Source organism: Cyclopterus lumpus, chromosome 14 (assembly GCF_009769545.1).
Source record: "Cyclopterus lumpus isolate fCycLum1 chromosome 14, fCycLum1.pri, whole genome shotgun sequence".
In the NCBI taxonomy this organism is placed as follows: Eukaryota; Metazoa; Chordata; class Actinopteri; order Perciformes; family Cyclopteridae; genus Cyclopterus; species Cyclopterus lumpus.
Genome location: NC_046979.1, coordinates 5,012,703 through 5,023,509, shown reverse-complemented (window position 1 = coordinate 5,023,509; position 10,807 = coordinate 5,012,703). Strand labels below are relative to the sequence as shown.

The 10,807-nt window shown below is 44.5% G+C and overlaps 1 protein-coding gene across 1 annotated transcript; it reads right to left on the bottom strand.

The window, feature by feature from the left end:
• Positions 1-8,011, bottom strand: LOC117743176 (ubiquitin carboxyl-terminal hydrolase 2-like). The gene is made up of 12 exons (XM_034550985.1): positions 7,525-8,011; positions 3,615-3,662; positions 3,384-3,507; positions 2,288-2,399; positions 2,071-2,181; positions 1,910-1,974; positions 1,675-1,778; positions 1,417-1,497; positions 1,236-1,314; positions 935-1,042; positions 680-800; positions 1-439 (listed from the first exon to the last, which is right to left on the bottom strand). Exons 1-12 carry the CDS (start codon positions 7,675-7,677, stop codon positions 334-336), a joined length of 1,212 nt encoding a protein of 403 aa, XP_034406876.1. The 5' UTR covers positions 7,678-8,011; the 3' UTR covers positions 1-333.
• Positions 8,012-10,807: the final 2,796 nt, after the last annotated feature.

Below are 10,807 nucleotides of genomic sequence, written 5' to 3'. Positions count from 1 at the left end.
TTTTTTTTTTTTTTTTTTGAAATGCAAGTAGTGTTTTTCTCCGCGTTACTTCAGTTCCATCCGACGTACGAGCCCAGCTTGAAACATCCCGAAGTTCAAATGTGCCGTCGCATCCAAACCCTCCTTAACAAAGAAAAAAAACAACAAAAAAAAACACATCGGGAAGGAAGGTCAGAGGGCGTTTTTTTCCCCCTTCCTGCAACGACACTTCCAGCGTGCTCCACTCCACATTCAGTCTGTAATTGCAGGACTCTCTCCACTAGGCGGAGCTCTCTCCCAACAGGGGGTGGGGTGGGGTGGGGTGGTGCGGCTCGTCGACTCATCCGCTGGCGCCTAAAGCCGGCACGTCTGATATTTGCTGTGCGGGGCGGGAGCCAGCTCGTAGAAGAGGACGTAGGCGTTGCTGCTGCGGACCTGGCTGGAGGACACCGGGCTCACCCTGCACAGAACACACAGCGCTTGTTAGAGAGCATTGTTGCTTTTGAGAACCCCGCCCCGACACTATCCGTGCACGCACCCCAATCTGCACTGGTGATCAGTCAACAAGTCGCCACCCCGTTTAAATCATCATTTGACAGCAGCTGCATTCAGTGTAATCACAGCGATTCTGCCACCTTCGATAAAGACGACAATGCGAAGGTTGTGCGATGGCACGCGATGGAGATCAGAGGGTCCGTACCTGCAGTCGTTGTAGCTGTACCACTCCCCCAGCGCCGGGTTCTTGCAGTAGGCCGTGTAATGGCCTCCCAGGGCGTTTCCCGAGTGGTTGGATACTGCGTACAGGTTGTACACGGCGCGCTCTGCAGGGAACACAAAAGAGAGGCCTCGCTCATCGAATTCCATCAGAGCTTGGAAAGTGCACGGACCGTCCTCCCTCCCCCTCCCCCTCCCCCTCCCCCTCTCCCTTCGGCAAACAAACAAAACAACAACTCACCGCTGCACTCCGAGGCGAACTCCCGCAGCTCCAACTCTTTGAGGGGGAAGTTGACGTAGGTGGAGAGCTTGCTGGTTCGGATGTTGGAGTCTGAGAAACGCTTCAGGTCTGGAGGGGGAACGTCGAGTCAAGGAGCAGACGCTGGTTTTAAACATGACACTAGTGCGTTTTTAAGTGCACTTTTGAGTACCTCCACGGCAAGAGGGGGAATCCATTAGTTGCATAGGAGGTTGTAGACGAGATCGGTTCTAATGTCTGGAGCGACTGCACTGGTAAAGATGTTTACGTATGAAAAGGATACGAAGCACGAGGATCTGGGGGAACTTCTGGATGCTGAATCTTTTGGTGCATTTCCTTCTGGTTTTGCATCTGTTGCACGTCTGAGAGAGAGGGAGATAAACAAAGACGAAGGGCAGTGAGATACTGTTGTTTTAGAATCCATATATATATTTTTACAAAAGGATCGTGCAGTGGCCCCTTACCGGTCTCTCTTCCCCGTCCAACACATCATCTTTCGTAAAGAGCCTCAAGCAGTCTTTGAGGCTCACTTCACCCGAGCTCTTCTGCGGGGACGGAATACAAAGCGAGTCCATTCAAGAAACATGAAACTTTGGGTTTATGAATGACTTTCCACGGCAATACAGAAGCTTTGGCGACACTATTTCACATTCTATGGATTGGCTAAACCTTTCCAGTGAGTGTGTGTGTGTGTGTGTGTGTGTGTGTGTGTGTGTTCTGACCTGTGCAACAGGTATGGATAGGTCCCAGAAGGGATCGAACACCGTGGAGCAGAACCCACAGACGGTGCAAGTCACAGAGCTCTTCAACTGTCCAACAAACAGATCTAAAAATAAAGAAAAAAGGCAGAAACAAGACATGTTGGATTATAATTAATATGCATTTAAATTCAGGGATGGTTAAAACAGAAAAGAAGGAAGACGGTAATCATGCAGTCCATCAGGCTTCATCCCTTACCCACGACTTTGCTGTCCTCTCTCTCCAAGTACATGTTCCACATCCGCTTGCCTTTATCGTCGTCCCTGTGAATGAAACCAGACCGCGGAGCTCAGGAAGGAAACACTTTCAAAATAAAAACTACTCTTATACCCCGTTACAGATGCAAAAAGCGGACTCACGAGAGGTGGTCAAAGTCCTCGACGGACACCTTCGGGCGGACCGTCACTCTGTTCACCTGATTGTGGAGACCGTCCAATAAGAAGCGGAGAAACTCCTGGGCGTCCTGCTGACTGCAAGCAGACGGAAGGAGAATCGTTACTCTCGTCACCGTGAAACCAGCTGGTGTTCGGTAACTGAATCGAATGAAACGGCCGACAAGCCGAGGAGGAGACGTACTTGCACCCCACAAATTTGGGAGCGAATCTCTGGATCTGGCTCCTGAAGTCAGAGGGACTGATGGCCTCGTTGTTCACAGAGGTCCACAGGCTCTGAGTCAGCTTCGCAAACTCTGGGAGGCAAAGGAAAGACAAAATGATGCAAATCGTGAAAACAAGAAGTTTCACGACACCATTTTGCAAAAAAAAAAAAAAATCAACATATCCCACTTTTGACATTTCTGGAAATCGAGCCGTGGCTTTTCTGCCTACCGCACGTCTCGGGTCTTCATCAGCGAATGGAAGTGGCTCAGGTGTCGTGTTGTGGCTTCAAGTCACCTGAGCCACTTCCTATGCGATGATGAAGAAGAGTCTTCCCACCGCTGGGAGACGCGGATGGAAAAGCTCTGAACAGCTTCTGAGATGAGACCTCGAGTCGAATATTTTGTCACATAAAATACATTCTGAAAAACTAAACTAAACCGAAGACTGAAAAAAAAATAATAATAAATACGGTGAGGCAGAACTACTTGGCCTATTCTACTTTAGGAAAATACATCCTGTTAGTAGGATATCACTTTAATAACAAACCCTTATATTGTTTGTTTATCATACGGTACATTTTTGACATTTCTATTAATTAAGTCTATCGGCATGGACCAATCACCATCCCAAATTCTTTGCATGTGCAAACACGCTTGACAACATTGTGATGAATACACACACACACACACACCTGTCAGAACATTGTGTGCTAACGCCCTCTAAATTGCTCCGGGAGGAGTGAAATGGTCCCTTTCAGTACAGCAGATTAATTAAAAAAAAGAAGAAGATTGGAACAGAACCATCTCCAATACAATTATGGTTTACGGAATTCACTTTCTAGCAATCGAGTTGTCGCGCTTACAGAGTTCATTTTGGGTCTTTCCACACATGACAACATGTTAGGGAAACATCTAAAAACTACGAAAGTGGCGCACACTGACGTGCGGTTTATATTGAGTAGCTAAAAAAGAAATATTAAAAACTGCCAACGTGAGACATAAAGTGACGCAACCCTGACGAGGCGCCACCCGTGCCCCTCGCCATGCTGCCAACGCGTGCTTTTGACCCCTCACCTTCCATGAGAGCGGCGTTCGTCGGGCAGTTGTTGTTGAGGTCCGCGCGATGGACGTTTCTCAGGCAGTAGTCCCGCAGCTCGGGCGTGTTGCTCAGGCACTGCAGGATGGAGTTCATGAAACACTGCGAGGCACCAGGCACAAAAAAAAGAGAAAGAAAAAGAGGTGAAGTTAACGGGGGTCAAAGTGCAGCGTGTTGGACATCGGACCGCAAAAAGGGAAAGCACGTACTGTGTTGCCCAGGTTCCTCAGTCCCACCAGGCCTTGAGGACTCTTGTTCTGTTTAAATAGGGAAAAAAAAAGGAGATTTGTTTCATGCTTTTATTGAAGAATTGCACATGGAACATAAAAAAAAGCAAAAAAAGAGGTTTTAAAAGACCTAGCAGAAACATTAAGAAATTAACATTTATTAAACTCTTGTATGTCACCTTAATTATACCGTTCTTTCTCAAATGAATATGTAATGATGTATTGATGCTGAAGAGACACACGCAGCCACGCTCTAAAAGTGTCCACGCAGCTCTTAATGGCTCTTTCCCCCTCGTCTGTGCAGCCCCGCTGGACATCCGCAACAGATCCCCTTGCACGCGGTGTCGGTGTGATGCAACTACTGCCCGCTGCATTCCTCAAGTGTGACTAAGCCTGGAAGGACGGCCTTGACTCGATGCCCACCATCTGATGGTCACGCTGTTGGCATCAGCATGCGTGACGCGGCCCGGGGAGAAAGAAAAATAAACCTTCTACTGAGAAACTGTAGAACAGATCGCGGTGTCCAGTTGTTTTCGAGCCGCTGCCCGAAGCCCGGAGGCGAGGATCAACATGTTTATGGGACATATCTGGGGCCACCTGTGGTGTTAATCATCTGCTGGGCGGACTGATGCAAGGCTCTGAAAGCTACCAGCAGGTCCCCCCCTCCTCTCACCCTCTGACTGCAACCAATTAATTAAAAAATTTTAAACGAGAGAAACCATTTCATGCTCTTCGCAGAGTTTTTAATGCTCCCTGATCATATTTTAAAAAAAAGTCACCCGTAAAATGTTATCCTAGGGTTACACAGTTAATAATATATCAAATCACAAATTTGGTTTCCCACAATTAAATGAACATGATCGACACGTGCTCCGCTTAGTGAAAATTACCGCTGCATATTAAAACGAGCGCGTCATAACAGGCAGCCACCAGGGGGCGATGGAGATGTCTTCATTTAGATGTACTAAATAATGTACATAATGAGAAGAAGAAACTTTGTTTTTAATGCAGAGATTTGTTAAAATCAGCAGGAATGTCACGTAATATGAAAGTGAAAGCAGTGCTCCGTTGATTCATTAGTGAAAATGCAACAAGAATATTGTTTCCCATTGGACTGAACAAGGACTTCCTTTAACACCGAGTCAAATGCGCGTGATGGTTCTTTCATTATATGCCAATGTCTGGAGTGACATATTGGCTTGTGACCTGTAGCTCATCCTGAATGAGGGAACATAGTAACCGTGTAACTTGATGACGCGGCGTAATTGAGCACCGTCATGCGTCAACGCCGCTGCTGACGGACGAGGAGCTAAAAGTGAAAATTACAGCGATTACGTCTGTAAACTGAGCAGCACAGTCAGCTACCTGTGTTTACGGTAAATATACTGTACAGCTAATTCTTAACTGTACTCTGAGTTCTACTGTCTGTTTGCCTGCAGTGTGCTTCTTGTGATCCGGTCTTTAGACGATGCTGTGGAGGCCAGGACATCCTCTGCAGAACCAGCTTTTTTTTTGTTTTTTTTAACATTTCAGCGATAAAAAAAATATATTTTTAAGAGTATTAATTGTTCAGCCCTAGTATGTCCTATTATGTTGTGTTAGTGGAGCGGTTTAGTGCCTTGTGGCGGTCGTCATGTTGCTCCAAAAGCTAAAAATACAAGTGTTAAAATATCAACTATCATCCCTCATGGCTGAAATCTCAAACATCTCCCCCCCTCGTTTCGTGTCTCTCTCTCTTCTTCACGTCCGTATCTGTAAAGGTGAGCATATGGCGTTCGAGTGCCAATGTGCTGCACTGCACTGGTAAATACTGACCAGAGGGACTTGGCACGCTCAGCGGGCGCCATGCGATATCAAAAGAGACGGCGCCAAAAATAAAAAATACAACCAATGGGGAGGTGATGCATTCAGGTAATATCTCCATGTGCGCTCTGAGCAAGAACGCCGTCCTCCGGTTGGGATGAAGGAGAGCGAGGAAGAGAGAGAGAACACACTGTCCTAAACCAGCTACGCATGCCTGGTCAAGGCCGCATAACGTGCGACGGAGGACACACACACACACACACACACACACACACACACACGGTGCCAGCTATGCCACTCCCTTGGAGAGAGTATGAACATGCGTCTCGGTTACATAGCAGCAGCAGCGCTGGGAGAGGTCCAAAACGTTACCCAAAGTTGGGTCATCCTTCTAAAAACAGAAAACGATAGAGATTCTTAAGAAGGCGGTTTGCCGATTGACGTTTTGCTCCCCACACCGTCACAAACAGCACTTCATGAATAAATACGATCTTATTTTTGGAAGAAAAACAGTGTGTAAGTGACAACGAAATTGGCTTCAAAGCCGCGATGGCCTTTATTCGCTAGCTATGTGTATACTTTTCAGTAGCTAGCATCTACACCTGTAAATGGAGGACTGTCACTATCGCCTTGAGCTTTGGGGAATTGCGATGGGCATTTTTTTTTTTTTTTTTTTTGTGTTGAGAATTTATAAAACCGAAAACATGATAGATGATTGTTAGATAATGAAAAGCTGATGGTGGTGCGAGCCGGAAAAAAAAAAAAAATCATTTTGAGATTATATTAATCTAGGCGCCTAAATGACTTTTTAAAAATCAAAATTCACGTCAATCCATCCTTTGGTTGTGGATGATATTTAAGCCTGAAAGCGTGGCGGTGTACCAACCGACCAAATACACTCTGTTAGCGCAACAAGCTAACGTACAGTTTGTCCCGGGGAAAACACAAACATGCATTCCAGGAGGGGAGCACGGATCATCTGTGGACAGGCCGATAATAAAACTATCGTTTACTCCCTTTCAGAGAGGACGTGGACTTAAAAGTGCAGCCTGTGACTCCAAAAAAAACAAACATTCACACTGCTGTGTAAAAACATCATGCATACAAGTGTATGCATGCTGTGTGTGTGTGTGTGTGTGTGTGTGCACTGTGCAGATGATAAGGTGTCAGTCTGGTCACCTTATCTTTCCTATTACGCAAAACGTCCCACTCGAATTGCTACCTTGATGCAGCCAGCCGCTGTTCTTGACTCCCTGGCATTGTGCATTGTGCTAATGCCCCCCCCCCCCCCCCTCCCCCCCTCCACTTCAGGGCAGATTCAGGCTGAAAGGTCAGAGTTGGACCTCCACAAAGCTCCCCGTGGTAATCTATAGATGGTTGACATATCTTTATATATTTCTATTATTCCATTTTTGTGCAAAAGGTTCACTCATCTGCCTCGAACATAAATGAATTAAACTAGCGATGACCTTAAAGTGACCTCCTGTATTTCATGGTGTCTAATTTTTTTTGCTCGACCCAAGCATAGCCATGATATTATTTTTCTTCCTACTAGATATGACTCATTTGACTGCGCTATTTGTGTGTAAAACACTGCAGCTGTCAGCACACTGCGATCTACTGTGTGATCTACAGGCCTTCCTGGAGAAGAAACTTCCATGAACACTTAAAAAAACAAAAAAAACTTCACACGGGTTATAAAAAACAAAAGAAATCTGTGGTGAAACATAATTATGCAATCACATTAGAAAACAAAATTGAAGACAACAAGTTGTCCTCCACACCTTCCTGAAATGAATATATAGGTCATATTTGTGAACAATCTAAATAATCTGAAGGCCCTTCCAGACCACCACCACCACCCTCAGCCCCCAAAAAGGTGTATATATATTTTTTTTTTACCAGTACACTAATATATATATATATATATATATATATATATATATATATATATATATATATATATATATAGTACTGGTAAAAATACAGTGCATACTTAAAACTAAACAAAAATGTCTTTCTGCAAATCACGTGACCAACATGACAAAGTGTGCGTGAAGCGGCTGACGCGTTCAGGAGCCGCGCTCACCTTGGCCTGGTTGATGATCAGACCCATGAACGTGGACACCAGCTTGGAGCGGGACAACGACGGGCTCTTCCGCCGCAGGTCGGTTCTGTCCAAGGGGAAAGCGGACGGTTCCTCCGGCACCGTCACCGTGTAGGAGTGTCGCAGAGACGGCATGTCGGTGTCCTGGTGGTGGTCTGCACGACCAAAGGGGGAGAAGAAGAAAAAAATCCCACTGAAAACTCGCGTCGCGCCGAGGGGGAGCTGAAGTCGAGACTAAAAATCGATAAATAATCAATCGACTGGCGAGACAAGAGTCTCCGGGTCGCTTGTCGTCCCTGCTGCGGGTTCGGGTTCGTTCGGGCTCCTCCGTCCCGCACTGGGAAGTTACACGAGCCGCCTGCGCTGGAGAATAACGCCGAGGTGGCGCGTGTTGGAGTTTTTACTGCGTGCTATAAACATCCCCTCCCACCCAGAGAGAGGCGGTGCCTTCAGGGGCCGTCGGAAATGGCAACCACCGCGAACGGCACATTGGCTGTGAAAAGAGAAAAGCTTGTGAAAGAGCAGATGGAAAAAGTGAGAAAAAAAACACCACCATGGAAAAAAATTTAAATAAATCCTTTAGACGTAAAAGTTCAACCGGAGACTATTTTTCTTAACTGGTTGGGAACCACTGGTTGCTTAACAATGCACCGCATTTTACACACACGTATATCTAAACATTATTTATGTCAACATCCTCATCTATAACAATAAACGCTGTGGAGTATTATACAAAGTGTTATTTCCCATCAATTCTAAAATTGATAGTATAATTGTAATAAATCGGATTGTCCTAAATCTAATAAATAATTCCACTTCAAAATTCAAAAAAAAATATTCCCATTTCATTGATACGATGGGGTTTAGAGCGCGACGCCACAATCAAGCCTTTGCAGTTCGCAAAAAAATAATTGTTTAAATAGTTTACATATTTGTATCGGCTCTCATCAGCTTCATTCCGCCCGCCCCCACGCAGAGAGAGACTGGCTGACCTTGACTTTGCTCTTTAGACATGTGGGTCTGACTTGACACAGAAACAGCTGTGAGTCTGATAAGAAACTTGATAGCTGGTCTCCATAAAGCTTTACGGGTCCTCACAAAAACCACTGAGTCCAGTGCTTTCAGAGTCACGTAACACCCAAAGCTGATGAATCAGGGTTTCTTATACCTGCGTGTTGTTGTCGATGCGGAGCGGCAGAAAACCACACAACTCTCAGTTCACCAGAACTGAAGAACAATGAGTGAATTGCGTTTGACTCTTTTCTGAAAACATCCACGTTTTAAAATGTAAATGTAGCTTGATTGTAGCGCCAGGAGAAAGGTCGAGGGGTCACGAGTAATAATAACATGAGGATCTACCCTCTCGAGGTTGTTACAATACAATTTGATGTTAATCCGACCAGTAACTGACGAGTGGGACAACGACGTTGAATCCAGTTTCACACCCGACTGCCACACCGTGGTAAAAAACACCGTGCCCAGTGCACCCAGTGCGTCAGTGGGGAAACACCTCAGATGTAGACCCATCAGGAACCCCGAGGCAGGGAATCCCTTTGGGAATCCCTTTGGACCCTGAACGCGTCGCAGAGGAATGTGAGCCGCTAACCACTTCATCACATTTATCTGATCAGATCCGGGTTTGTCAGTTCCCAGAGCACATGAACTCACTTGATTTAACTAACTTTAAACTTTACTAAATCATTAACCGTTAATATGTGATATCTATAAAGTTGGGTAAGATTTATGGACATTTAGAGGGGGGGGGGGGGGTACAACTTTGATATGTGAGATATCATCAAAAGTCAGTTTATTGGAGATTTTTGCAATTCAAACCTGAACGTTCAAACCAAATTAATTGGCTAACCAATTTTAATATTCAAATTGCAAATCAAAACCCACCTGTTCAGAACTGCTTTTAAAGTGTGATTGTTTGCTCCATGTTCTTATTATTTTTATTTATTAGGGTCCGAGCAACTGAGAAAGTCCCTATTTGTTTTACCTGTAATTTTGGTTGTTCTTATTTTTTGTAGCTTTTAGGATGTTATAATTATGTTATGTAAAGTATCACGAAAAGCGCTATATAAATTAAATGCATTATTATTATTATTATTATAAATATTGTTCGGGCATATTTGTCAATCTGGATTACGGTGAAGTGAGCAATTGACAGACCGAACATGGCGTTCTTCGGATATGCATCGACCTCACGAACTCGTTCCATTTTTGGAAAACTTTCTTGAACTTGAATAATTCTGTCCCCCACTGGGTCAAAAAAAAAAAAAAAAAAAAAAAAGGAGCAAAGAAATCCGGTTTAAGATTTGTACTTTTTCACCTTTTCAAAATTATTTATATAAACAATTATCTCTAAGACATACAGGTTTGACGAGAGGGAAAAAAGCACTCTCCCCAAATAATCGCACCGCTATTACAACTTCAAACACACCTTCTTTTTTTTTCCTCCATTGTACCGGAGCCGCTCCTCATTCGAGCGTGCACAGGTGTACTTGAAGCCTGCATGCTCAAGTACACCTCACCGGAGAGGGAATACCTCGAGCAGCAGTCACGCGTGAACAAACAAAGGGAAACCTCACCTCACCTCACCTCCACAGCGAGTCACATCCCAAGAAATACAAGCAAGACGACACAATAGCTGCATAGCATTAAAATAGTGGTATGAACAGCACATTAATGTAATGCACTTACGTGAACCGCTAATAACTTTGTTTTCAGTTTTATTATGAAAAAACACAATATTGGTGGACGTTCAGTATCTTTCAGGGAGATTATTCGATTTTTAGTACGAACTAATGAGATAACTGTTTTGTTTTTTCCTTTTAGTCCTGTGTACTGACTGTGTTGTACTTTCCCCGGGTGATACTTTGTGTATTCCTGACCTGAAGTACACACAAAAAAAAAAAACATTTAACAGAACAATCTGCACATTTGAGAATCCAGTTTCCTCGTTACTATCAGCTCGTTTAAAAACATTTTTTTTTTTTTTTTACGATTGAACCATTGTTCGTGGAATATTAGTGTGTTCTGATTTCTGCTTTTTCAAAGTTACACAATTGCTTTTGAGGAAAAATAAATAAATCACAAAGGCCCTCCGGCGTCTTCAACTCGTAAGTGAAGTGTGAGGGTTCGAGGAGGCTCACAAAGGAAGAGCAACACTTACAAAACAACAAAGGTTACCAATTGTGCGATAAGCAGGTGTGCATTTTCTTCCGCCCACGTTCGATCCGTACAACCCAACCTACTTCCTTTC